This window comes from Sander lucioperca, chromosome 23 (assembly GCF_008315115.2).
Source record: "Sander lucioperca isolate FBNREF2018 chromosome 23, SLUC_FBN_1.2, whole genome shotgun sequence".
Lineage (NCBI taxonomy): Eukaryota > Metazoa > Chordata > Actinopteri > Perciformes > Percidae > Sander > Sander lucioperca.
In genome coordinates, this window is record NC_050195.1 from 9,482,223 (window position 1) to 9,509,121 (window position 26,899).

The 26,899-nt window shown below is 40.3% G+C and overlaps 1 protein-coding gene across 3 annotated transcripts in view; it reads right to left on the bottom strand.

The window, feature by feature from the left end:
- Nucleotides 1-844: 844 nt before the first annotated feature.
- Nucleotides 845-26,899, bottom strand: part of LOC116040051 (cadherin-12-like) — a 117,651-nt gene continuing 91,596 nt past the window's right edge. For all 3 annotated transcript variants that reach the window (XM_031285284.2, XM_035998049.1, XM_031285286.2), the window contains 6 exons: nucleotides 24,257-24,510; nucleotides 19,046-19,182; nucleotides 14,950-15,071; nucleotides 7,851-7,971; nucleotides 5,534-5,785; nucleotides 845-2,208 (listed from right to left, as the gene is read on the bottom strand). In XM_031285284.2, coding sequence (XP_031141144.1) covers nucleotides 1,697-2,208; nucleotides 5,534-5,785; nucleotides 7,851-7,971; nucleotides 14,950-15,071; nucleotides 19,046-19,182; nucleotides 24,257-24,510 — 1,398 coding nt within the window. In that variant the 3' untranslated portion in view covers nucleotides 845-1,696. The remainder of the gene's footprint in view (nucleotides 2,209-5,533; nucleotides 5,786-7,850; nucleotides 7,972-14,949; nucleotides 15,072-19,045; nucleotides 19,183-24,256; nucleotides 24,511-26,899) is intronic.

The window sequence follows — 26,899 nt, forward strand, 5'->3', positions numbered from 1 at the left end:
CATGCATTCTCATTCACTTCAAAAGCCCACTTACCGGCACTTCAACTTTCTCTCGCTCTTGCTGGCCGCGCTGCTGACGGACTCACTTGTATCTAAGTGGCATGCCTCGTCACGCGATAACCCTGGTCATCATGTGATACGAAGGTTTAGGTCGTTTTATCTAGCTAATTATTATTGTTAAATATTTTTCTTAAACAGACCACTTGTGGGCCACTGTCAAAGAAAACCTGTGAAAAAAAAAAAAACTGGCCCCCCCCCCCCCTGCACGTGCATGCACCAGACCAGCAAGCAGCGGCAATATATGCAATGAGGCAACATTTGCGTTTGTGGCAGAAAAAAATTATGACAAAAGGATTGTGAAAGAAGTATAGAGCACGCGCGGCAGGACAGACTTTTGCTCTGTGCGCTCCGCTTTTTGTCACCGGGGGCGCGTGCAGCTTATGTCTGCTTGACATGCGAGCGTGCGTTCCAAACCTCTTTCAATTAATCTTCTACACCCCTGCAACACTTATACAAAAAGACGCTACCCATTTTATGTCTGTGTCCTAATTGGTTGCATGTTATTGCTCATTATTTTGTTGTTTTGTTTTTTGATGAGGTCAGTTTCCATTATTTATTTTAGTTTCATGCTGATATATGTCTTATGAGTTAACTCACTCGTCTTTCTTTTGAAAATGTGACTACATTGTTAGTGGAAGTAACAGACCAACATAACCAATACAATAAGGGAGTGCTTTCATACTACTTGCAGACAGCCTCAGTACCGTATTTTTTAATGCAGTGGTGGATTAACTTTAAATATTAGATCATACATAATGTGAGCCAAATAAGTGAACACAGAAGGGAACTTCTCCAAGTGTGGTTTATTTAAGAAAAATGTGTTTATTACATGACTGAACTGCAGTATTTAGCCCTAATCATTTTTTTACAACTCTAGTACAAGTCTATTCACAGGACCCACCTAACAGAAACATACATTTTCATGTGGGCCTTTTTAATTACAAAAATCCCTTGTGTGTCTGCAAAAATAAAAAATACAGATTGATGACTGAGAGATAAATAGATAAATACACAATAATCAAATCAAACTCAATCAGCCATTAAATAAATAGAACAATAAATAACATTCAAAACATCTTTGGCCAAACTCGGGCCACTTCGTTGTCCCCACAGACTTGACACTGGTCTTGGTAGATGCCTCAGCCAGTCAGAGCACAGTATACTGACTGAATAAGCTTAACCTGTGGGGTTGTAAGGATCAACACTGGATATGTGGCATGAAATAGCAAGTGAAAGAACAATTATATTGAGGCACTTTTAAGGATGTTCTAGGAAATGACAACATTTCCGTGTATATGCGTATTCCCCAAGAGGAAACAAAACGTAAGACGAGAACATTCAATTGAAAGGTAATTGAATGGCTGCTTGGCTCATCTAATCATGTTTCCTTATGTTCCCTCATTTTCTTCTTTTTTTTCTTCTTTTTTTACAATTTTGGGACTGAGCATGGTAAAGTACCACATAAAATAGAAAACGGTGAGCTGGAAAAAAGATGAAAACAGATAACATGGGAGGAAAACAATGGTAAAACGTGTGTGTGTGTGTGTGTGTGTGTGTGTGTGTGTGTGTGTGTGTGCGTGTGTGTGTGTGTGTGTGTGTTGTCAACCAAAAGAACTTTTCGAGTCTGTGAAAAACATCAATGTGTGTTCTCCGTGGTGGTTGAGTCCGACTGAGTTTCTGACTGTTCCCCAAATATCCCTGCTAGTGTCTTAAAGCGGGGCCCCCAGTCATTGAGGTAATCATAGTCCTCCTCGAGGTCTATGGCGAGGGACTCGATGGAGCTTAGCGACTCGGCCACAGAGCCGTCGCCCTCGTAAGCGTACGTGGCCAGGGAGTCATAGGGCGGTGCCGAGTTGTCCACATCGTGCTCTTTCAGGCGCTGGTTGATGAAATCTCGGATGTCGGCGCTGTCCTGAGAGACAGGTGGCCTGGGACCTCTCTTCATCTCAGGTTTGACGTCCCTGCGGAACAGGTTCTCTTTGACAACCTTAGGATTGCGAAGTGTCCCCATGTCAAATGCGTGCGTGTCCTCCTCTCCCCCTCCTTCGTCGTCATAGTGGATCACATTATCCCGGATGTCCTCCTTGGATGACATGAGTGTTTCCTTTTTCTTTTGCCGTCTCAAGCCCACATAGAGGACCACGATTACTGGGGGAACAAATTGAATGCAGAATTACATGTTAGACTACTGTCCACACACCCACATTACTCAGCCTTAAACACATTTTCTGTCAGGAAAAGACAGAATTTTGAGATGCCAAGATGTGATTTTTTTTTAGCTATGTTAGCATCATGGCTATAGGTATGGCAATGACGGTCGATCGGTTGGTCAGTCCACCCCTTTGGTCCAGCATTTTTGGTCTTTAGTCAGACAATTTTAGGATGGAATGCCATGGAATTTGATACAGATATTCATGTCCCCCCTCAGCATGAGTTTTAATGACTTTGCTACTGACATTTCAACTAGCACCACCAGCAGGTCTTAATGTTATTTTCACAAACACTTTGGTTTATCGCCCAATATCTGTAAAACTAATCACCTTCCCATCAGCCTCAGCTGTACGTTGTGTTAATGATTAGCATGCTAGCTTTGTCAATCTAAGTTAGAATACTGATGTTGACACAGCCTCAAAAATACTCTACCGTAGCTGTGGAGTATTTTAGATGTCTGGTTTACATGTAACCTACAGTATGTATTAGCAGAATTGCAATGATGTAGTGAAATCCTGCTTGACACTGAGATAAAGAATCAAAATCCATTGAAACTATCATAAGTTACCTTGACATCTAAAACGCTGTTTTCATCCACATTTGGCCAAGTTTGACCTGCAAATCAATGCATTCTGGGAATTGAATTGCTTTTGGTGGCTCAGAGCAAATAATGTGGGCTGGCAGCATTACATACTTAGAATAGATAGCACAAGAACTGTAAGCACTGTTGGAAAAAATACCGCTGAGAATAGACCCAAAGCACACCGTTTACTGTTTTATCATGCAACCCTTCAGAGTTTGCTTGAGGTTCTGCACATGTTACACACTGTAGTGGCACAGTGTGATTTTCAACCCATAATGTTACAATACATTTACTTCTCTCCCTTTCCTCTTTCAGTGCAATCTGTCTCCCTCTGTGTCCCTCTCTCTCTGTCTCCTCTGTGAAATATGCAGTAAAATGTGTTTTTACTCTGGGTTTTTAATATACAGTTGCATCTAGGCAGAAGAGCAATGGCCAGGACAAAACTGGAATCATTCAGGTGAAAGAGTCCAATAAATACGTGAAAGTATACTTAAGTAGGTCTCTTCCTTTCATCCTTGCTGTATCACGTTTCCTTTCAGCCTCCCTTAAATCCCAAGCGATTTTATCTACCTGTGTATAGTGTGCCAGCTCCCCCCAGTGGCACCTACGTAGACTTCAACAACAGTCAGCTATTGTAGGACACAGTGGTTGAAGGCAGTTTGTCACTGGGTGCAGTCAATCCACATCAGTTTGTAAGAGACAGCAATGCAGATGAAAGTCTCTGCACCGCTCGGTTTAATTTACCTCATCATTCCTTCACACAGGACAACTGGGTCATCCTGACAAATCCTGCACAGGAACTAAGTGGCTCTATGGAAATGTTCTTGGTGTGAGTTCTGATTTTCTCTGCCACTTTCCTTCTCAGGGACAGCATGAGAGTTTGGCGTCAGCCTCAGCCTTGGGGGCGAATCGACTTGGAGCTTTGAAGACATTCCTCTCACATGCAGTGAACACACCAACACTACAGCACACCACTACAGTGGACTGTGTGCTTTCATGTTCCCTCACATGTAAAACAATGAAATCCAAGCTGATTTTTTTTTTTTACATGAAGGTAATGAAAAAGGATTTATGATGAGGCATAGCTGGAGTATAACAGTGCTGGACTACATGTTAGAGAGAGAAAGTTAAATGTAAATACAGCTCAATTCAGAGGTCATGGCCACCGTTGACTTTCTCTGTGAAATACGAACATCTTTAACAACCAACCATCCCCATATTCATAATTCAGAAAATTATCCCATAAACCTACATTTACTTCCTCCCTGCTATGTAGATGAGTTTGGACATTAATAGCACAGAATTAAGGAGGAGTTTTACAACCATGACCTTGTGGGGAATGTAAAAGCTGTAGCCTGCGAAGCAGCCACAGGGCAGCAAGATTGGATTTAGTTTATAGAGCCAAGAGTCCCTCCCTCTACTCTTGAACGTCTCATTGAATGACCAAATTCATATGCGTTCTATAATTAACTGCGGACATTCCTGGAGAGATGCCAGACCAAGTGTTACGGTCAGCTCAGCAAGTTTGGATTCAGGTGTTGTCAAAAATGGCATGAAATTGATATAGATCTAGCCGTTTAGATTTATATTTCAGGTGTTGAGCTTAGTGCAGTGTTGTAGTACTCAAGACTGTTCTCAATACCACTTTTTGGAGACTTGTCTTGGAATCGAGATCAAGACCACAACTGACTTTTTCTCATGATACACTTCTGGTAATAAAAGAGGTGAATAAAGAACTATCTTAATTTGTTTTCTGTGGGTGGTTTTTTTATGGGAATGTAAATCTTTCGGATCAATTTGAGGAGTGACTATGATTAGCATTTTCCACATTTTATCATGTCATGCAGTGTGGGACTCGCATTGGTCTGGTCTTGGTCTTGACTCGGTCTCGCCCTGCCTTGGTCTTGGTATTGACTCAGTCTCAACCCCTCAAAGTCTTGATCTTGTCTTGGTCTCGATACACCCTGGTCTTGATGATGACTTGCTCTCGGTTTATGTGGTCTTGATCACTAACACTGGCTAGATGTCTTACAATAAGCTTTAACTTTGACATCACAAGCCAATCAATACCTAAAAACTGCACCAGGGAGAGATTTCAAATCTAAACTAACCTGTCAATCGAAATTATGAAGAAGTTGAGACAACGCACACATGCTGGTTTGGACAAAGTAGTAGTATGGACACTTCATTTCAGAAGCTTATTGAAGTTATTGCTCATACTGTACATGTTCTCATTAACTTGAAAGAAAGACCAAATCACGAGCAAAGGTTAAACAATTTTCGGTTACACTTTACTTGAAGGTATCTACATAAGAGTGACATGAAAATGTCATGAACGTGTAATAAACATTATAAACAAGTCATAAACATTTATGACATAACGCTTCTTTTAGTGTCATTCGGTTTTTGTCATGACAAGTTATGGTTAACAACTAATGATAATTCAGAAAAGCACATAGTTCACTAGGATACAATTTAATCCTAATTTCTGGAAGATAAAAGATATATTATAATCTATCACCCAGTTGGAGCTGCCAAAGTGTGCAGATTTTAAGTGTTTATGATCAGGGCTGTAGCACTAAGGCAATATATATAACAACTCCCTGTTTCCTGTATGATTATCAAGGATGCAATGCTACAGTGAAGAATTTTTACAAGCCATAAGACAACAGGTCTCACCTAACAGGATGATGATACACAGAAGGATGGCAATCAGAGCTCCAGTGCTGAGACCCACAGGGAGAAAGATGGCTTCAGCGCTGCAAGTTAGCAGGGAACCGTCTGCTTCGCAGCCACATACGCGGATGGTCAGGGTGCCGGTGCTGCTCTTAGGAGGGTAGCCATTATCGTCAATCACCACAGGAAGGAAATAGATCTCATGCAAACGCCGTCTAAAGCCACTCCGCTTTGTCACAATTCCAGCTGTGTTGTCTAGAGGGAGGGGAAAAATCAAAAAGAAATCTTCAAAACAGCCGTTGAGCTTTTGAGAGGGTATGTAGTCTTAGATTAAAAGAGTTGTCCACATTTGCATGGGGAGGCCTGAAGTAGTGCAGCAAGTACTTTTTCCTTGATCTATAGAAGTTAGACAGGGTTCTGACCAAAGCAAAAAAAAGGGGTTCCACCCAGTATAACCTCACATCAATCAGCCAATCCTCTGAGCTACATTACAAGTTTGGAGGTCCAAGTTTGAGAAAGATAAAACTTTTCAATGTCTGATAACTCGTCACGTTTGATATTGAATCCTCTACAAATGTGCCTCTCTGAATGTGATGAGAATCTGCAACGTATCAAAGAGTTGTCTTATCAAAGCTCTCACCATTTTACACCGCTTTCCGTAAAAGCTGACAGAGCCTAACCGCACCCAAGTACATCATTCCCTGAAACACTGCAAAGTGTTTTTCTGTCTACCTGCACTGTGGGATATTGGAATCTGTTGTAATGTTGTTATCTCTGAGTGCAGACAGCATCACTCCAGAGAAACAGCAGATTAGCAATGAGAGATAATAGATCAAATAAATAAATAAATGAAAACACACAAAGGGAACAACTCGGGAAGACAGCAGTAGGTGTGAGAACGGGGGAGTGGAATAGAGGTCGACAACGTACGCAACAAAGAGGGAACGTGTCACGTTGGACCTGCCTGGTTCTGCCTGCTACCGCTAGACTGCCTGACCCCTGTCAAGTCCGGTTTGTTCCGCTGACGAAGCCTGGCATTTTTTCTTAACAGGAGGTCAGGCATTTTAGCACACCTTGCATGTTGTGCACAACTGTGATTTTGTTTGTGCTCTCTCTCTCTCTCTCTACCTCTTTTGCCAAACCTGTCCATGGTGCCTGTGGTGTTTGTGTTTCCTTGTCCCTGCCTATCAGATCGCACTCTGTATCTGGAGAGTATGTGCTCACAGGGCCTCTGGCAGCCAGGAAACTGCAAGACAGTGTGTCCAAAAGGTAAAAAACTGGATCAGAGGTTCAGACCTGGGCTTGTCAAGGATAGTGAATGCATTCGTCTCCCTGGCCTCATCCTGCCATGTCCCACTTTTCATTACCCGTCTTCCTGGTTAGACTTCAAAGGGCTCGGCCAGTGCGCGCTGCAGAGTGTCATATATATATATGCCCTTATCATAAGACGTCTGACTGCATGCGTTACAGACATGCCACTCGTATAAGCTCTGAGAAACACACTTGTTAAATAGCAAATGATTTATCTTGAGAGGGGAATTTTCCTCATTCCAAACTAATTGCATGTAGAGATTGGACGGTAGCTGTTAAGATGTAATCAATAATGGTTCTACTCGTTGGATTGTTGTGCCACCAAATTCAACTATTATTAATATACTATGTAAGGGATAATGTAGAGCGAGCGGGTCATTATTGCGAAATAAATATGATGCAGGGCCCTGATGCGAAACAGCTATTACTTAAGTGCTTACTAAAGAAATCAATAATTTGACACACAAATATGATTTTATAAATGATTTTTTAAGAGTTTATGATCAGAACTGCTTCCATAGCAACGGTCTATTATTCATAGCAGCGGCTTGCTATTCAGAAATAACGCATAATGGAGAATGCCGCATTTGACCAATCAGAATTGAGTATTTAACAAAGCCGTCTCATAAAGTTGATATTTTTTGACTATAAAGCCCAATTTCCATATCATTTACAAATAGTTCACAGTTGTTTGTTGTTGTCAGTTGTTTATTTCAAGTAAAGTACGTTTATTTACCATCTGCTTTCTGTCTAAGAAACTGTACTTGACTGCAGGCATCATTTCTTTATCACTCACATTGCTTTATTGTAATCTGTCAGGTGGAAATAGCAACTTTTCAATGCTGAGTGATGTGGTTTCCATAGTTTAGAAATTAAAGCTGCATTATTAGGATAATAAGTATGATTAGGTGACATCTCCTGAGAGAATATAGTTAAAACTCAATCAGCTGTTTCTCACAGTAGTGATTTGCCATGTTACCAAACAGAGGTGTTGTCAGGATACACTTACTTCCAAAGTCCCGGATGGTGAAATTCTTGTTTTTCATGTCTTCTTCCTTTGGTGATTTGAAGGAGAACTGTTGTCCAGCCGTCGGTAGATCCTGGTCTTTTGCACTGAAAGTCTGAATCACCTGTTAAAAATGAAAATAAAAATCATGTTCTATGACTATGAAATAAAAAGGAAGGCATTTATCTCTCACTTTTAGTTTTACTTTTACCGGTACATTTGTTGAAGACTGGTAACCCTTTTATCTACACATTTGGATTGGATTTGGATTTACTTGAAGGTATCTACATAAGAGTGACATGACACTGTCATGAACGTGTCATAAACATTATAAACAAGTCATAAACGTTCATGACATAACGCTTCTTTTAGTAAGTGTCATTTGGTTTTTGTCATGACAAGTTATGGTTAGGGTTAGGGTTAGGGTTAGGGTTCATGTGTCATGACTGTGTCATGTCACTCTTATGTAGATACCTTCAAGTAAAGTGTTACTGAAGGTTTTCATTTTGAGTAGTTGTTTCCATGTCAAATGTATGTTTTGAACAGAACATACAACTTCTACAGTTCAAATTGTTCTTGGCAGAACAAATGTGAAATTATTCAACACTGAACAGAAGTGTCAACTAGTCCTGAACTGACTGCATGTCAGACCTGTCAGCGCTGAAACAAGGCAGTGAATTGTTTTCTCTGTAGTTTTGGATACAGTCGCTGAGCACTTGATTTATAACGTGTTCAAATTTCTGGATCACCTCAACACACAGAGTGATGGATTAAGATAATTCCGACCTGCTGGAGCTTGTTCAAGGGTTAGCAGTTGTTTTATATTGTTCTTATACTACAGTACATCTTCTCAGAGCACAGGGCCAACTCCAATTGAATTCCCCAAATAACCCACAATAAAACAAGAAAAAGACACACTTTCATAAATCCAACACCTACATACAGCTACTACAGCACTTCAACAAACTGGATGACTTATATATGGTAAATGTGTAAAAGCATTTACTGAAACAACCACTGACTTTTCCACCCCGCTACACACAGACTGCTGATTCAGCCGCCACTGTACCAGACTGCTGACGGCTTTCTACTTTCTTCTTTTCCCCCCCAAGGCATTTCGGAGCTTTGTCTGAAAATGGCTGTCCTGCCAGCCCATCTGTGCTACCAGTCTACTCTTCCCCCCGCACACTGGCCTTGACCTGCTGCAGACCTGATGCCTCGGCCCTGATGCATGCAGGAGCCACCAATCAGCCTCCCTGCCCTGTTACATTACCTCGGCTATGTTGCTCTTCCTCTCTTTCCCCTCTCAGTGTTCGAACGAAATCCCCTACAGAGGAGTAAACCTGACACCAGATGGGATGAGTGCTCTGTTGTATTCCCGACAGAAGCTGTACAATTTGCACTATTGATTTCCAGTGACCAAATTAGCTTTGTGATGAATAAATCCAACTTACAATTACTTTCACTTGAATTTAATCAATCAATCTTTTTTATGTCAGTAAATAAGTTATGTCAGAAATAATGGCTAACTATTTTGCAGAATTGGAAAGCAGAATCCCCTCCATCGCAGAGACAATGGTTAAGTGAATTAACATCCTACAGCACTCCTGAAAAAATCTTATTCAGCGTGAGGAGGAACCCAGAGAAATACGAAAATATATGGTGTTCTTTCTTGGCCTTACTACGATCACTACATAAGTTTAACTAGTACATCTGTATGTAACTTGCTCCCCTTTAATATTTTGTCTACCATACTTCTATGATTTTATGATTATTTGGGACCTCATACAGTACTTAACTGTATTTTATTTTGCTTTTCAAATGTAATCAAACTCATGCAATTGTTTATCTATTTGTTTTTTTTTGTTTTTTTGTTTTTTTTTTCTTTTTTACCGTACCAGGTTGAGGGTGGGGGTTTGTGAGGGGTTCTGATTCTGTATGTCTGTTCCTTTGTTTGCCTTGTTAGTGAAATTATACATATAAAAAAGGCTTCAATAAATATATCTTTGAAAAAAAAAAGAAATAATGGCTAACGTCAGTCAACATTTCCCACAAAATTATGTCTTTAAAAGATTTATTTTGCAGGGTGTCCCGGAGGAAGAGCAGTTAAGTCGCATATCATAAAGCTGCAGTCTCCTGTAAGGGAAATTATACAATTACACACATCATTATGTTTGAATATGTTTATTACACATAACCCTTGAACCCTACACTAACCCAGATGTCCCGCATCTGAACCGCATATGTAATCATGAATTATTTCTACTCCATGTAACATTGCTCGAGCAAATCTTTGCCTGATTGCTCTCGAGAGTGCTACAGATATAGCAAAAGGTTCCTGGGAAAGTGCGTTCAGGACAGAAAGTCTGCTTGTGTTAGAATGTAACAACAAGCTGCCAGCAGTAACCGTAAATCGAGAATAGACAGTTTCCACCAAGGGAAGCAGCCTCATCTTCGGAAAAGTCATGCATGGTTCGAGCTTGACCCCTGGGAGTGCCAGCTAAGAGTTTGGTTCAACACATTGTCATGAACGGGTCCATATGATATCGTACGAAAATGTATGCGCACCAAAACATGTGAAATCGTACGAAATTAGGAGCCCACTGGCTGGTCACGTGACACCAGGTGGTCACGTGATGCTGACTGGCTACGAGCTCCATGATGCGGAGCGGCAGTTGCTAGTTGTTTAAGCCGCTACAAACCTCCGTTGTGTCAGCGGTAGTTGGTGGTTCGGTTACCCAAAAATAGGTGACTTTGAGCTGGGTACAAAGCACCGCGAGTTGCAGGTTGATTCGGCGGACATTACGGTTAAATTTAGTCCACAAAATATGAGTGTTTTGCCACGATGAAAGTTAAGATTAGGCACCAAAATGACTAGTTAAGATCAGGAAAAAGTTTTGGTTTGGATTAAAACACTCCTAAGGAACACGTATTTCCTGGGTGAAAGGCTTTAGTTTTCCCCGGGAAGCGAGCTCCGCCCCCTGGCTCGAAAGTCCTGTATGTTAACACCCACCCATCCACTCCGACCTCTGTGGCCAGCCGGATTCTCATGCAGCAGCCGTCAATGTAGTGAATACAGCAAAAACAACCTGCAATGCTTACGAATTACAGTGCTTAACTTTTCGTAGCTTTTTGATGGTTCATGAGAACGGGCTGTTTGGTTAATTATTATGTGAAAGGCCAAGGTGATAAGAAAGCAGCGTGGCTGAAGGGAGGTTGACCTAAACAAGATAAGACAAGAGACTGGACCGCTCCAAGGTATTAAGGAGGAGAACAGCTTCTCTTGGGTGTGCACTTTTCAAACTTACTTTTGTCTTGTGTACCATGCTCTGAGCATTAATAAAGTGTGACAATACTGTACGTGATTTTTGTCTCGCTCTTTTTTGTTAGACTGGAATTGCAAAGTTGCTGAAACAGTCCCTGGTTCGATCAGCCAGGGACCTTTATTGCATGTCTTCCCCCCCCCCCCCCCCCCAATTTCCTGTCAAACTATAATATTAACTGTCCAAAGAAAAGGCAGAAAAAAACCTCCAAAAACCTAAATCTAATTAATTTACAATAACGAGTGATAATGAGAAAAGCTGCAAATATTTAAATTTTAGAAGATTGAACCTGCAAAATGTTTGGTATTTTACTTAAGAAATGATGAATGAATAATCAAAACTCATTAATTATCTGTCAACTGAACAACTAATTTAACAAATGGTTTTAGCTTTCATAAAAACTCCTAATAAACAACACTAGATACTGGCCAGCCACCTCTACCACTGATATTATGGCACTTACTTAAATAATAATAATAATAATAATTTATACTGTATTAATCCCACAAGGGAAATTACAATGTTTTCTCAACTCTGTTGTTATTATTATACACATTACACACAGGCCTGAATTACACACACATGCTCAGCCTATACATGCACTAATGGAGAGATGTCAGAGTGAGGGGGCTGCCCATGGAAAGGTGCCCCGAGCAGTTGGGGGTTCGGTGCCTTGCTCAAGAGCACCTTGGCAGTGGCAGGAGGTGAACTGGCACTCCAGCTACCAGTCCACCACCATACTTTGGTCCGTATGGGGACTTGAACCAGCAACCCTCCGGCTCCCAAACCAACTCCCTACTGACTGAGCAACTGCCACCCACTTCCTGCAACTACAGAAAATCGATCTAGAAAAATTATACATAATAAACACAGTTTTGTTTGCACATTTTTTTGTCATCTTCTAGAATTGCTTAGTGATGTTTCTAACTAACAATATATGTCTGATGATTCTTTAAATGCATATGAAAATATGTGTCAGTTATGACACTGTCTATCATCAGCTTCAAAGAAGGAGAAGAAGGAAGAAGGCATACTTACTATACTATTATTCCCTCAAGGGGGAATTCAATTTCATCATCGCTATATGGCATTAGCCTTTGAAAGCATGTTTGTTTAATGTTTTAATTCCACTATTAATTATAAATACTGTGTAAGAAATGCTCCTTTTCATGGAATCAAAAGTGCTTCCCAATTCTCCTCAATCATAAGTGGAACTGTGGCTGCTGTAACTGCTTATTACTGGGTGCTATTGTACATGTCGAATAGCTTCAAGTGTATTCTGCTTTTGCTCTCAGCTGCATTGTAAATTAAGCTAGATAAGAGTGCCAGCTAAATGCTGTAAATGTAAATGTAATTATTCCACCATCACAAACTGATTCTGTGGGTTAGCATTTCAATATGGCATTATAAAAAGCCTGTGAAAGGAAATACATTAAAGAGCGAGGAACACATAATAGCACTGGCTGTCCTAAGTACAGTATATTTAATACGGAACGAACTCCGCATTAGTAAATGTTCTTGTTTTATGTTTCCTTTGTGGTTGCTTTTTCTCATTTCACACTTGGCCAGTTGACCAGTCAGGACTCTGAGTGTAATAAATAATAAAATAATATATGCTGTATTACTTTGCCATAGCCATTTGCATTTGCAAATCTCAGTTTTAAGGTCTCAGGCCACTCTCTTTCCTGCTCCTCCCCACATTTAAATCAAAATGTCCTGGTGGTTGTGCCACAGCGTGAGGAACTCCAAAACAAGCAGTTTGTATGTTTTTCTAGCGGTGTGAGTGCACATAATCATCTAGGGAGAAGTGTGATGGATTTTTACAAGAGATGATGTGCAATTCTTTATCATCCACCAGCTGTGCACAACACCTGGTGGAATCATGCTGTGGAAACACTGGAAGAAAGTGCATATTCTGCACTAAAGGGCAAGGGAGAAGAGGAGGAGAGAGGGAAAGAATAGGAAGAGATTAAAGTAAGGGAGTAAGGAAGGGAAGAGAAGAGGAGATGTCTTTTGTATAGAGGGCACATATTGCACGATAATTGCAGCTGATATGAACAGAAGGCTGTGGCTGTCTAGCTGTCTGCACTTGTTTTCTGTCTTTTTTTAAATTTAACTCTTTTTGTCTACTTTTTGTACTTTTTTTTCGAAACGTGTTCAGGTAACTTTGGCAGAAGAGTGTGCGTTCATGTAGGATCCCAGCAGCTGATTGAAGGAAAAAAAGTTTTCAGGGCCTTTAACCCTTGTGCTGTCTTCCCGTCGACCGTGCACTTGTTGTCCTCCCGGGTGAAAATTAAAAATGATCACTTTTTCACGCTTTTTCTGACATTTATATCCCTTTCTTCGACACTTTTGATGCTTTTTTTCTATGTTTTTGTCGCTTTTTTTGAAAGTTTTTGATGCTTTTGTTACCCAACCACCAAACACCACTAACACCAAGTTATTACCACTAGGTTTACACTTATTTTGGAATTGGACATGGACAATAATCCTCATTTGTAGGAAATTATACCTCATTTTTGAGCAGAAATAATGAAATATTTAGACTAATATTAGAGGAACGTATGTTGATGGATAATCAGACTTCAAAGAGTCAAAGTTTAGTCAGAATATAGTTTTGAAACCATTTCAATTTTTTTGAAATGCTAAAACTTGAATAAAACATCCAAAATTCAATAAAGGAAATGATCATGAAATGGAATCCATCTAATTTTTGGGTCATTTTTATAAAAAAAAAAAAAAAAAAACATATTTCTGATTTTGACATTTTGAAAACGGGTCAAATTGGACCTGAGGACAACATAAGGGTTAAGAAAAATGCTAAATAGTTATTTTTGCATTTGGGATTTGTTTTGTTTAGAATCCAGCATCGAATTGGCCTCAACCCCATTCCTAAGTGTCTTGACTCAATCTTAAAGGCTGAAAACATGTCAAAAATCACAGACAACTTCATGTTCGGAAGACAGCGATGCCTTGGAATGCGGGGCACAGCCGTTGTTTTGATTGCAACAGGCCTGAGGACCAGTGAAAACATCCTCAATGTGATGAGGAGTCTACAGCAATTTGATAGACTGCCAAAGAAGCTGTTCCCTCAGAACGCTAACTGCATATAGATGCTGGTTAATGGGCTAATTTACAGGCACAGGTGGTTTACAATGCGCACCGGCAAATTCTCCACTGCATCTCAAATAGATCATCTGAAATGTACTCTAGGTTGCTGATATGCAAAGCACTGCTGTGCTTTATGATTGCTTCTCCCGCTGAATCGAACTCTACGACACAATCAGCTCAAGATTTAGATTCATACTCCGTGCTGAAGGGTTCTCTGCAAACTCCGTTGAAATAAAAGGTTTTATTCAAGTGACCTTGAGTATAATGCTCAGTTGAGTAAAATCAACCTTCTGTTAGGTATCAACGTGAGAGTTAAATGTGTGTATTTATTACAGCAATAGGGTGCTTCAAAAAGCAGAAAATACCAATAAACTTTATCTCCACGCACCTTCAGTTCAGTGTTTATTTCTGCCTAAGTGTAAACATTGACTCTTTGCCAGCGTTTATAGAAATCCACACCTTTCAGATTCAATTTAACACTTTTAGATCAACAACCACCTTGGAGCCATATTGACTTCATGGGAGGACAGACAACACCCCGGTCAACAGTTGTCAACTCACTGAAAAATCAACACGTCTTAACACAAGAAAATTTGCTGTGTTAAATGCCACGAACGCATTCATGCGTGCACAGAAAGAGGCAGGGAAGAGAGGAAATGTGAAAGTACCTGTCCCACTTTGGCATTTTCGCACACAAAGGTCTCATACGGACTGGAGAGTTCCGGTGGGAACTCGTTGATGTCCAACACATGGACGGTGACGGCCACCCGACTGCTCAGAACTGGACTATCTGGAGAAGAGAACACGACATAGAAGTGTTTAAATAAAGCATTAATGCGCACACTGTTACATGAATGCAGAAAAAAATACAGCATGGGAGTTTTTTGGTTTTTTTTCACAACACTGACATCATGTGGATATCGAAAGTACTACCATCATATGATGAGCCAAAGCATAAAGGTTTATCAGTAGGATAGTCAAGTGGTTAAAGAGGCTGTCATGCCCAAATGTCCAGTCAGAGTGTCCTTGAGCAGAGGCTAACTGCTTGCCTGCTGCAAGTCGCTCTGGTTAAATATGTCTGCTAGAAAACCCATGATATGTCTGGAACATGTTGATGCATAACTTGCACCTGTGTGCTGCTGTTTTATGGGGCTTTTGATTGATGATGTAAAGACGAATTAAATAAAAACACACAGTAAATGCATCCCATGCGCTGCCTGCAAATAAAGCATACCTCGCATTACGGAATATGGCTCTACAGAGAGAATATTTTCTTTACAAGCTTTTTTTTCTCAGGTTCTATTATGGGTTTTAGCCACAAGATGTGCAGAGCGTATTAATTATAGTGTGGAAGCCCCCTTGAGAGGGACCAACTTGAATCCAGGGTTGTTTGTTACAATGTTTCCTCACGGCAGGGGCACGATGGGGAAATGTTCTTTTTGTGCGAAAGCCCAAGTAAGGTAAACTTTATGGATTTGATGTGGGAATAGGCTTTGCTCTGCAGTAGGGGGCTTAGTGTGTACTTGTTTGTGTGAGTACCAGTCCATGGGTGTGTATGTGCGTAAGTTTGTGTGTAGGTGGGTGGTTTAGAAGAATGCAGAAGGGGGGGGATCTGTAGAGTCATCTCAAGGGGATTGGAGATGCAGCCACAGCTCAGTTAGTAACCTGTCTCTGACCTTGATGGAAAAAGCAATCTTCCCACTGAAGTAAAAATGACACAGAGCATGGAATTTGCTGCTTTGTACTGACTGAACTACCAACAATGATGCTCAGCCCACAAAAATACTGATCTTTTCTGTCATCGAGGTGAATTCTTTGGCCTCTAAAAAGTTTGAACAACTTCATAGCTTCTAGATTGACAAAATCTGTAAAATTTGACTTTGAAGTCCAAGGCTTATGGATACAAGGGTTTATCGTTTCCCCCTCATCTCATCTCAAAAACCCCATCTCCATAACTGTTGACTGCCTCCCAGTATGTCATCAGTGATATATCTTTCAGCCCACTAGATGGAGCAATGGTATAGTGATTATATTCAAATCTGACTTGTCAGCATTTCAGCCCAATAACAAATGCTCTATTTATTTTATTGAAACAGAATTCTGCGTTGCTACAGAATGCTTGATCGGTCAGCCATAAAGCTGCCTGCTTTATACTGCTTTCCTACTGGATATTACTTTTTGATTAGGCTCATTTTAATAAAAATCCAATCAACCAAGCAAGCGAGCAATCAACCACAAATCTATAAAAAAAAAAAAAGTGCTGCAAAACAGAGATAGAAAGATTCCTTGTAGTTAGCAATCTTTTAAAAGTGCAACTGTGGACAGAAGTAAGCAAGCTCACAACACAAACTCCATGGTAAGTGTGAAACTACACTCATTTTCTGTAAATAGATAATGCATGCTTCCTCAATGCATCCAGCCAAGGTTATTATTGCATTTAATAGATCCTCCCCTCGCTTTGACTTTTAGAAATTGCACTGGGCTTAAATGCCAAAAAGCAAACCGTTAATCTAACCCTGGCTCTTATTTAGCAGGGCTTCTGCTGTGCACTGTGTCTCAGGAGAGCAGCAGAGACTGCTCTCATTTTGCTGCATGACTGCAGTGTCTAGCAACGACCGGACAGATCTCTGAGGCTTTCTGAAGTGAACACTCTGCAACTCAGGTGTTGTGCTAATCATTGAAGAGTAAAAAAGGTCATTTTATTTCAAGGAAAATGTCTACAATTCATATGGTTGGACATATCCCTCTGGGTCATTGTAATGGCAAATAAAAGGTGTGGGTGGATAAATGTTAAAAAGCATTAGCAGCAAGGACACACAGTAGATGCAGATGCAGGTCAAATATGGAGATCTGCAACAATTTACTATTTATTGAAAACCTTCTATGCAAGGCCTACTGAGGCTGCTGGAGACTGTGCATGACCTCTCCTCCCACAATCCATAGTTACCGTGGGTTTTGAATGTATCTTGCTTCATTGTTTATTGCTGGCCTTCGTGGTTTAAAACCAGAATTACAGACAGAAGACAACATCCCAACGATGATAATAGAATGCATCTCAGAGGAGCCGTTACAGCTATCCAATACTTGGAACACAACGTTCTGCCAAATCTCACACAAGGTCAAAAACAGATTGGAACTCCCTCAAGTTGGGACACAAACTCCGGGGTGCTGGGTTTTTATCTCAATCCCTATGGCACCAGTGTAACCACTATTTTTTTTCAACCCAGGCTGGATGTGAATTTTGTTCTTTTCTGTCTTGTTGTAAATAGTCTCTAGAGAGGAAACAGAGAGGGCAGAGGCCTGAATAAGAGGCTGACTTGGTGTGAGGTGATAAGAAAGGAGTGAAACACATGTGGCCGAGGGCAAGATGTGTAGATATACTGTACTGCTTCACTCTTGCAGTCGCGACAGCAGCCGTGATATTTTACGCATCATGCATACATTTTTTGTTTATGTTATATATCTCTGTTGTTAGGGTTAGGGTTAGCGCCCTCACCGGGGAGTGACGGTGCTGTTTTCTGTGAAACATTGTGACACATCTGTGAGTATTCTCAGCACTGTTTTGAGTGGTTAAATAAACCACTTAATACAAGAACTTTAGCCTTGTCTCCGACTGGTATTGGAACCGAACAGTGAGCATGTGTATATAGAACTGTGAATAAATGGATCACTGAATCCAAAGTTACACAGCGCACTGAACATTGGTTCATTTGTATCCCCGAAAACACGTCTGAAACAAGTTTGCCTCTCAGTGGCATATTTAGATAGGCCTATATTAGTTTTGCTGAAAGTCACTACATATATGACTATGTTATTTTTGCCATGTGTGAAATTCTGAATATTATGTGAGAATGTGTGCATGTGTGTTTCTATGTGTGGCTGGCTGTGTGTTGCTACTGGATTCTTGGGTCAGGTATCATAAACTGAACATGTAACACCCTGGTACTGTAAAACCACCATCTTCCTCCAACTCCCTCCTCCCACCACCCTATATCCTTTCAGTCTACCTCATCCTCCAGTTCCTTGACATTTATTAACAAAAGCCACACAAAGAAACACACACACACACATTGAAAACAGAATTAGCATGTCACTGCCGTGACCTTGAGGGGAAGTGACTAATATCAGTTTCCAAGGCGACGATGACTCCCATTTTAACAGCCCATATTTCACAGTCTGTCCTAATGAATATACAGCGTGTGTAATTTTGATTGAGCACCAGCCTGCCTCTGGGATAATGACTTTGACGGTTCTTAGCAGATTTGATGACTTGATGACGATGGATTTGCTTATTTATCCGGAAATTTTCTCCACTTCCTTCATAAAAACATAATTAGCTTGATGACATGTCTTAAAGCCACGGCTCCGCATTGGTTCACTTTTTTCACAACGTGGTGTGACGCCCGCTCCATCTGCTCGCTATAAAACTCCAGAAAGGTTCAGATTTTACTGCGGTGTAAGTAAAAGTTGACTCTGGCAGGAAAAGCTCCCTCCCAATGCCAATGTCGTCAAATGTGTTAAAAAAGAATAAGACAGTTAAAAATGAAAACAGAGTTGAGGAGACTATGCTAGAGGAGACAATGTCCTGAAGATACATACCTCCGGGAGAGCCATCATGGTTTATAGTCACCTATAAACCTTTCCAGCAAAATGGGATTGAGTATTGACTTGAGTAAAAGTGTGTTAAATCCTTCACACAGATTATGGCGGTGGAAGGACAACGACACCTGCATGAATCACGATCGATCGTGTTGTCATACTTACTAAGTTTGGTCGCCACGATGGAGATATTGTGCTGGGCGATGCTCTCTCTGTCAAGGAGTTCGTTTGTGGAAATCGTTCCCTCCACTGGATCAATGTCAAAGTAGCTGTCCAAGTCACTCTTCCAGTCAATGGAATACCTGAAAGAAAATGTTTGTTTTAATGGCATCCATTTCCAACATAAACCAGAGAATTAAACCACAGTGATTTTCCCTCTGGGCTCATGCATATGAGTTAGGTGTAATATAATGTTGGCGTAGCCTTCATTACTCAAACTGAATGGTCATTTCCAGAAACTGTGCTGAGGACCGCATATACATTCCAATCTTATAATGGGGCACATGTACTTTGGCCATTGCTGAGCAAACGTTTTTTTTCTTGGGAATGTAAATGAATTTTAGGTGCCGCTGAAACCGTATCAATCTCGAACAGCCAATGTACAACAAAAGGCATAACATGTTGGTTTGGTGTCTGAGAACAGAGAGTGCAACGTCCTCTCTGAGAAATCGTCTTTGGTCTTGTCCAGTCGCTCTGAATGCAAACTATGGAATACAAAAAAAAACGATCTGAAACCAAAGCGCATGCAAACCGACAGCGCCATTCATCATGCCACGTTATTTGATCTTAAAAGGCTATTTTTCATTAATAACTTTGTGACTTTGTGTCAGTGGAGGTCCCAGAAGAGAACATATGTTGTTGTCTTTTATTCCTCTTCACAAGGAGGTCAGAGGTTGGGGGTTCAATATCTTGCTCGTGGGCACTTCCACACGCCAGATGCTTAATTTCTCATGGGCTTGAGCCTGGACTTTCCACATAAAGGACAGCATCTCTGTCACCAGTCTGCCTTTTTTTTCTCATGGCAAGCTATTTGATCTTGAAAGGGGATTTCTCATTAATATTTCTTATGCTTGTTTTTTACACTATAGAGTCTCAAACTGGACTTTAGTCATTAATAGAAAGTGGCCTAGCGTACATTGAAAGTCTTGTACCGTAATGAGAATGCTAACAAAACCATTTCAGTAGACTTTTTACAAGCTTTAGTTCCATCAAATTTTCTGTTTCAATTTGGATTTGTCCACATACTCTCCTTAACTCTGTGTGTCACGTAGCCTTGAAGTGAACATGCTCATGTCCAAATTGTTCACTGTGAGTCTCTTTGATAAATATTACAGGCAAACTCCTATCAAGAGTTCAAAAGATCAATGGTTTACAATTTGTCCTCAAGGCACAAATAAGTTTTTTGGGGTGCTATTATTGGACTCAAGCTGCTACTGAAGCATACGTTTCAATGTCAGTGGTTAGACAGAACTGCCTCATACCCAGAATATTACACATTCAATCAAAGAGTATAAATGTTTTGAAAAAAACAAACTTGCAATCTGTGAAGATGAATGGCAAAAAATGTTTCGGAAAATTCATTATTCTCATTCGTTATTTTGTATTCATGTGAGATAGAAAACATCAAAACTCTTTGACTTGTAATTGGTTCAATCTCTGAGTTATCCTCAAGGAGAATGGAGTTCATCAACAGCTGAGAAAGAAATCACAGATCTAAAGAGTCTACTTAAGCTCAACTCAGTACTGAGAACTGCAGATATGAAAATTAATTACAGCGTTATCTCCTACTTTGAACTACTGTAATGTTAAGTCAGTCCGGAGAAGATTACACAAAATGCACAAGGTGATTTAAGAAGAAAATAAGGGCACAATTTGTGTTTCTTTTCCACAGGTATTGATTTTTAGAGTTTACAGTTTTGCTGCAGTAAACCCTTTCAGTTTATGTCTTCAGTTTCTTGTGATTTGTGAGACCACCATTTTTTGGACAGAGGCAAAAGTTCAGCCTTTAAAACTCATTCAAACTTTCGGGAAGCTCTTTAGAATCGTCCAACAATGCAGTATTCATGATGCCCTTTTGTTTCCCCAGCTAGAGATAACTCAGCTCTATACTGCTAAATAGCAGAATCAGTTGAGACCAAAGTCTAAAAGCATAATTCCCTATGCATGATGGGTCATTGGGTCTATTGTTTTCAAGTGAAGAATGCAAGGCTGCTCTCTGATGGCACACAAATGAACAATGTCAGCTGTGGTATTGATAAATATTTAAAGTGCTGGAGACGAAATGGAGATCGACAGAATAGAGGATACAAGCGTCATGTTGTACAAATCTCCACTTCTTCCATTCTTTTGTTTTCTCTGTAATACAATATTCATAATAAAACAACTTCCTGTCCATGCAACAGGTGTTTTTTGTTTTGTTTTTTTGCAATCTGTGTTACGCTTGAGCGATACAGCTTCGAACAACCATTACTACAAAAGCAAGTGCCTGAGCAAAAGCAGTGACTGTGATAGGGTTTAAAAGTAAAAGGGTTCTCATACATTTTTAAGAATGCACTTCTTTTGTCTTTGTCAATGTCTATTGTTATCTACCACTCAAGTGTTATGTTACCGTGTGTGTATTAGTGTGTTGGTGGGTGCATAGCAAGACAGAGAGATTGAGAAAGAAAAGTAATGACTGGCTTCAAGGATAAATCAGGATTTAAGTCAAGCATGTCGGATCTATAAAACTGAAGCGTGATCTTTGAATGTCCCACCTGATAATTACCAAAAAGAGACCAGCGGCATACAGTACAGTGCCTCGTAGGAGTAGTTAGGACCCTGGAGACATTTTGTTACACTATGAATTTTGTTGGATGACGATTAATGTTTAAGTTCCATGAAAAACAATTAAAACGTAAGAAATTAATTTAATGTATGAATAAAACAGAAAGAAGGGTTGCTTTCATTTTCAGTTTCTATGCTTCTGTGATAACCAAACTACTGCTTATAATTTTATAGCTGTCAATTTAGATGTATTGTGACTGAACAATGTTTTCACTGTGTTTTGTGCAAACTTAGCATTAACTTTACTGCTAATTCAGGATATGGGGGGTGGAATAAAGGCACAGGCAAAGATTTGTCTGTACCACCACGAAAGTTGCACAAAGAACTCAAAAAATAATCCACTTCACTTTACAGCAACACTAACAGGCAATGTGCACAGCGTTATGTGGTTCCACAGCTACACAAAACTAAGAATATATACATAATTACCCTTAATTAACTATGTTAATCATCCCCATGCACAAAATAAATCTCCACAAAAACATCTTATCTTACAGAAGCTTCAAAGAACTGCATCCAACTGCATGGAAACAGTTGGACACTCCATTAAGATTTGTCTTTTTTCCAAAAATGACATTTTTTTATTATATAATTTGGAAGAACATAGCCGTTTCTTGAATATTTTAAGCCTCCGTGGATGTCAGCCAAAGGGGATAATCTGCAGTCCTATATTATATATATAATCCGTGCCACAAGTTTTGTTCAATACGTAATCTCATTAAAACAGGTGCTCTGAGAAATATAAATGTGCATCCAACAGGTATGATGCAACAATAAATAAAATACAGAAATCCATCTGAAGCTAACTACGTTTTTAGCCTAAAGAGCTGCAGTTGTAGGCATTACTTTTAAGGTGACTTTAAGCTAAGCTTTTAACCATACGTTACAGGGCAAACTTTTATTTTTTCACCATTACATTGTAGTGAGTAAATATACACAACATTTAAATGTCATAGACACTGAACATATTGAGCGAGTAAAGTTTGATCAGTCATTATCAAGCTAAATCGGATAATATCTGCACTCAGAGTTCAGACATCACTCTCATATTAAGAGTGCACATCAGATTCATGGCACAAATTCAGGCAAATATAGGGGCCACTAATAAAGTTCTAATATTGTCCCTGTTATGTAACGTCAATCAACCAACATGTCCTGAGCTGCAGAGAGATGATGCTAGCAGGATTTTACATGCCAATGTCAAATGTTCTACATAGATTGATTAGTCGCCTGATGAATAAAGCTGACAATACTCTCAAGATTAAAGCCATGATGACATTGATGAATGGAAACTGGAGACATTGATGAATGGAATAGTGTTCTAAAACCTTCAATCACTGGCTGCAGTATCACAGTACTGCTCCCTTTAGGTATTTTATCCTCGTGGGAGTAAACCAGGGATATTTGGTTCAATAGTAAAGCCTCTCAAGATGAAGATGTGCAGTCAGAGTCTACTTCATTCACTATCAGCATTTACTAGATAGTAAGATCTAGTCTTCCTGAATATCAGAATATAAAATGCTTCTTTAACCTGTGGGTCACACTGACAGTCTTTCTTTCTTTTTATCTTGACCCTTATCTGCAACCAAAAGAAATGGACTTTACAATTTACTCAATACTGCCGTTTATGCATTCTGATGCCCCCTTTATGTTATGGTTTTGGGATATTTCTGTTACCAGTTTGTTCATTTCTGTTGTCTTTATTGTTTATTTGTTCATGTTCCCTGTGTTTGTATTTTCTGTATATTTCTGTTCAGTTATCCCCTGGTTTATTGTATTCTGTGTTCGGTGTTGTCAAGTTTTTGTGTTTAGTTGATTTCAGGTTTTTTTCAGTGGTTCCTGTTTTATTTTGATAGTCTGTTTTCTGTCCTGTCATGTCTAGTTTTACTTTTTGCCTTTGTTGATTGTCCTGCCCCGCCCTGATGTGTTTCACCTGTCGTGTTACATGTCCCTCATTTGTTCATTACCTCTTGTATTTAACCCCTGTGTTCCCTTTGTCTCGTGTCAGATCGTTTTGTATCGTGGTGTCTGTTTGTATTCCGTTGTTTCCTGTCCCTGTAAGTTTGCTCCTTTGTTCCCTGCCCGAGTTGCCGTCAGCCTGAGTTTTTCCTGTTGCTTTTGTATTTTTGTCTTAGTTTCTTTGAGTGTTTTTTCCAGCCTCTGCGCTGTCGTTTTTTGTTATTAATAAATCCTAACTCAAGCCATCTCCTGCCTGCCTGCCTCTCCCTGCATTTGGGTCCACTATTCCTCACTCTCACAACACTTTAGTCAATTTGAATTCCATTACAGTAAGATTGGGATTTTGGACTGTTTGCTAGAGATGAATGGAACTAAAACATGTTCACCAGTTAACACAATCTAAATATGTCATGACTAAACCAAACATTTGTAAGTGGAGAAACATGGATGACACCGTGTAGATGTTTCTGTCATTTAATCTGATATTTTCACGCGAAATGTGCAGCCACTTTGATACATGCATTTCGATGTACAACACAATGTACTAAAACTTGTAAAGTGTACCTTGTTTTAGACAGAAGAGTTTAACTTTACCTGACTGGACTGCTGCTGGCATCTAAATCCTGTGCTGTCACTGCTCCGATGATGGTGCCTGCGGGTGTGTCCTCATACACATCCATCACATAGGAGGGCTTATTGAACACCGGAGGCTCATCCACATCCAAAACGTTAATCTTCACTGTTGCTGTGTCTTTGAAGGCCCCAAAGCTTTGAAATCGTGGATCCAGATGAGCATTGGAGGCATCTACCTTAAAGGTGTATGCCTTCTTGCTTTCATAGTCCAAGGGCTGCAAAAAAGCACAGAAAATAATCCAGTTACTCCAGTTACCAAGTTACTTTTACAGCTACAGTTTATTTTGAAATCATTATCATGTCAGCACTCCTACTGTAATTGTCTTCAGTATTCATCCTGTACAAGCTAAAGGCACTTGAATGAATGCTGTAACTGAATATGAGCATCAGTGTTGGTTGCAAGTTTGCCCTCGGTTTATTTTTGTTGGTCTGGCATTTTCAAGTATTAGTTGCTGCCATCTATTGTCAACATCAGCCTCCGCATATCCAATAAATTTCAGTATTTAGATGATTTCCAATGTTTATGTTGTCACTCAAAACACGTTCAAATTGTTCCCAGCTGCCTGAAGAGCAGAACTAAAGGAGTAAACACATATCATTTGGGTGATGATTACACATATTTTTGTTGTAAATGAGAGTTCCAATGGCAGTCAATAGTAGGGTAACTATTTCATGAAAGACTCACTGTAGGTCCTGACCAGGTTAATGTCTCTCCTCCCCCGCCCTCAATATGAGTAAGTCAAGCTGCGCTGTCTTGGTTCAACAGAACGACGTCCCTTTACAGTACAAGAGTTCTCCCAACAACAGCTTCGGGTTCATATGTTCTACCTCCTGAAGCCTCTGACATATCAGCTTAGGGTCAATTAGTCAAAGGCGAGAGGTGGAATCTGCATCCTCGGCATGTCTGCACCTGAGGTGTAAACATCCGACAGCAGTGACACCCGTGCTCGTGCTCCTGCCTGTCTCCTGCCCTCTCATGTGTGACCAACCGTACTTGGCGAGCTTGCAGTCCGTCACGCTCCCCTGGCCCGGAGTCACATGAGAGACATTCCTTTCTGTGTATTTCAAATTGACTAACATGTAACCACTATGGCAGCAATGCTATCTTCCTGCCCCAGGACTCGGGCTTCTCTGGCATGTAGTTCTCAAAAGACACCAAGTGAAAACAGCTGGTAATGGCACAGCAACATGTCCTTATGTAAAGAGACAGTCAGTGTGAGAGGGGAGGTATGCTGGAGGAGGCAGAAAAGAAGCTTTTTTTGGATGCAAGAGAAGTAAGACTAGTGATCTGTCCAAATTAAATGCACATGAATTAGCGATCTAATTAGAGTCTATCTACTAGAAATGATCAGCGTCTGCGGAGTCGTGATTTCACAGTGATAGCAGATGCTTCTCGAGCCCTCTGTCTCTCCTCCATCTCCATGGTTTCACAGTCTTGCTGCTACAGCAGGTGTCCGTAAAAAGAGGAAGGAAAAAAAGAGAGCTGTATGAAGGCAAGCCAATCTGAAAGCAATCATTGACCATCAACCACCATGATTGGTTTGATTACAGTGCGCCAGATGCAACTGGCTGGGCACAGCTATAAGATCCTTCAACAGGAAATACACTCTGTCCCTTTCAATCTCTTTCAAGAAGTGACAACACTGTGAGAAGACCAAGCTCCCTGAAGCAACAGCCACGTATAAAGATGGAATTCATTACGGCTGTCATTCAAATGCTGATCCCTACAATCAAACTTAAAGATTTCCCGCCAACTTACACCTACAAAGTAGCCTAAAATTTACAGTTGTTTACTGAGCCGCCTGCTGGTCCCTGTGAATCAGCATCAAAAGGAACTCAATGTACTTTGCTCCTCAAAGAGTGCGTTCAAGACACAGAAATAAAAGCATCAATAGCCTACTACAATTAAAGCCTTCTCATTATTTTTAAGTTGGTGAGATTCAAAAGCAGTTTGCAACAAAGCAAAGTAAATGTGATATAAATAAATACGTAATAAGGGGCCCTTGTGCTTGTGCACCCCACATTGTATTCTGCCTGAACCACCGCATGTAGACAGCCATGCATAGCTCAGCTGAAATACATGCACAGGTAGAATAGGAGGAGAAGGGAAGGCGATGCTGGGGAGGTGGACAGCAGGAGGTGTACACCAGGCCTCATTAGCCAGAGTCTCATTTGGGACGAAGAGAAGCGTTGCTTTCCATTTCATTCTCAACATGCTGCATCGCCACAGTTAGGATAGATGCCCAAACGCTCCCCCTTTATAACTGTCTAATTTTCATGTAATCATCTGCTACCCGAAGACAGCGTGTTGTGGAGTGTGATGGGGAAGTTCTCTTTTCACATATAGACTTTGCAGTTTTGAAACAAATCTCTGAGCAAGCACAACTGACATCCTGGAGTTACGTTTGACAACTTACTGTGCATATAATATATATTTAAAACAGTTGAGCGCATCAAATATTATATAGGTGCACGTGGGCTTAGTGATGTTAAAAGTGACTTGTTAGATAAGATATATCAAGATTTTAATTTTAATTCATACAGCTAAACATTTTTCAGCCTTGTGGCACCACCTCAGACTCACAGTTACCTTGCTGTAACTTT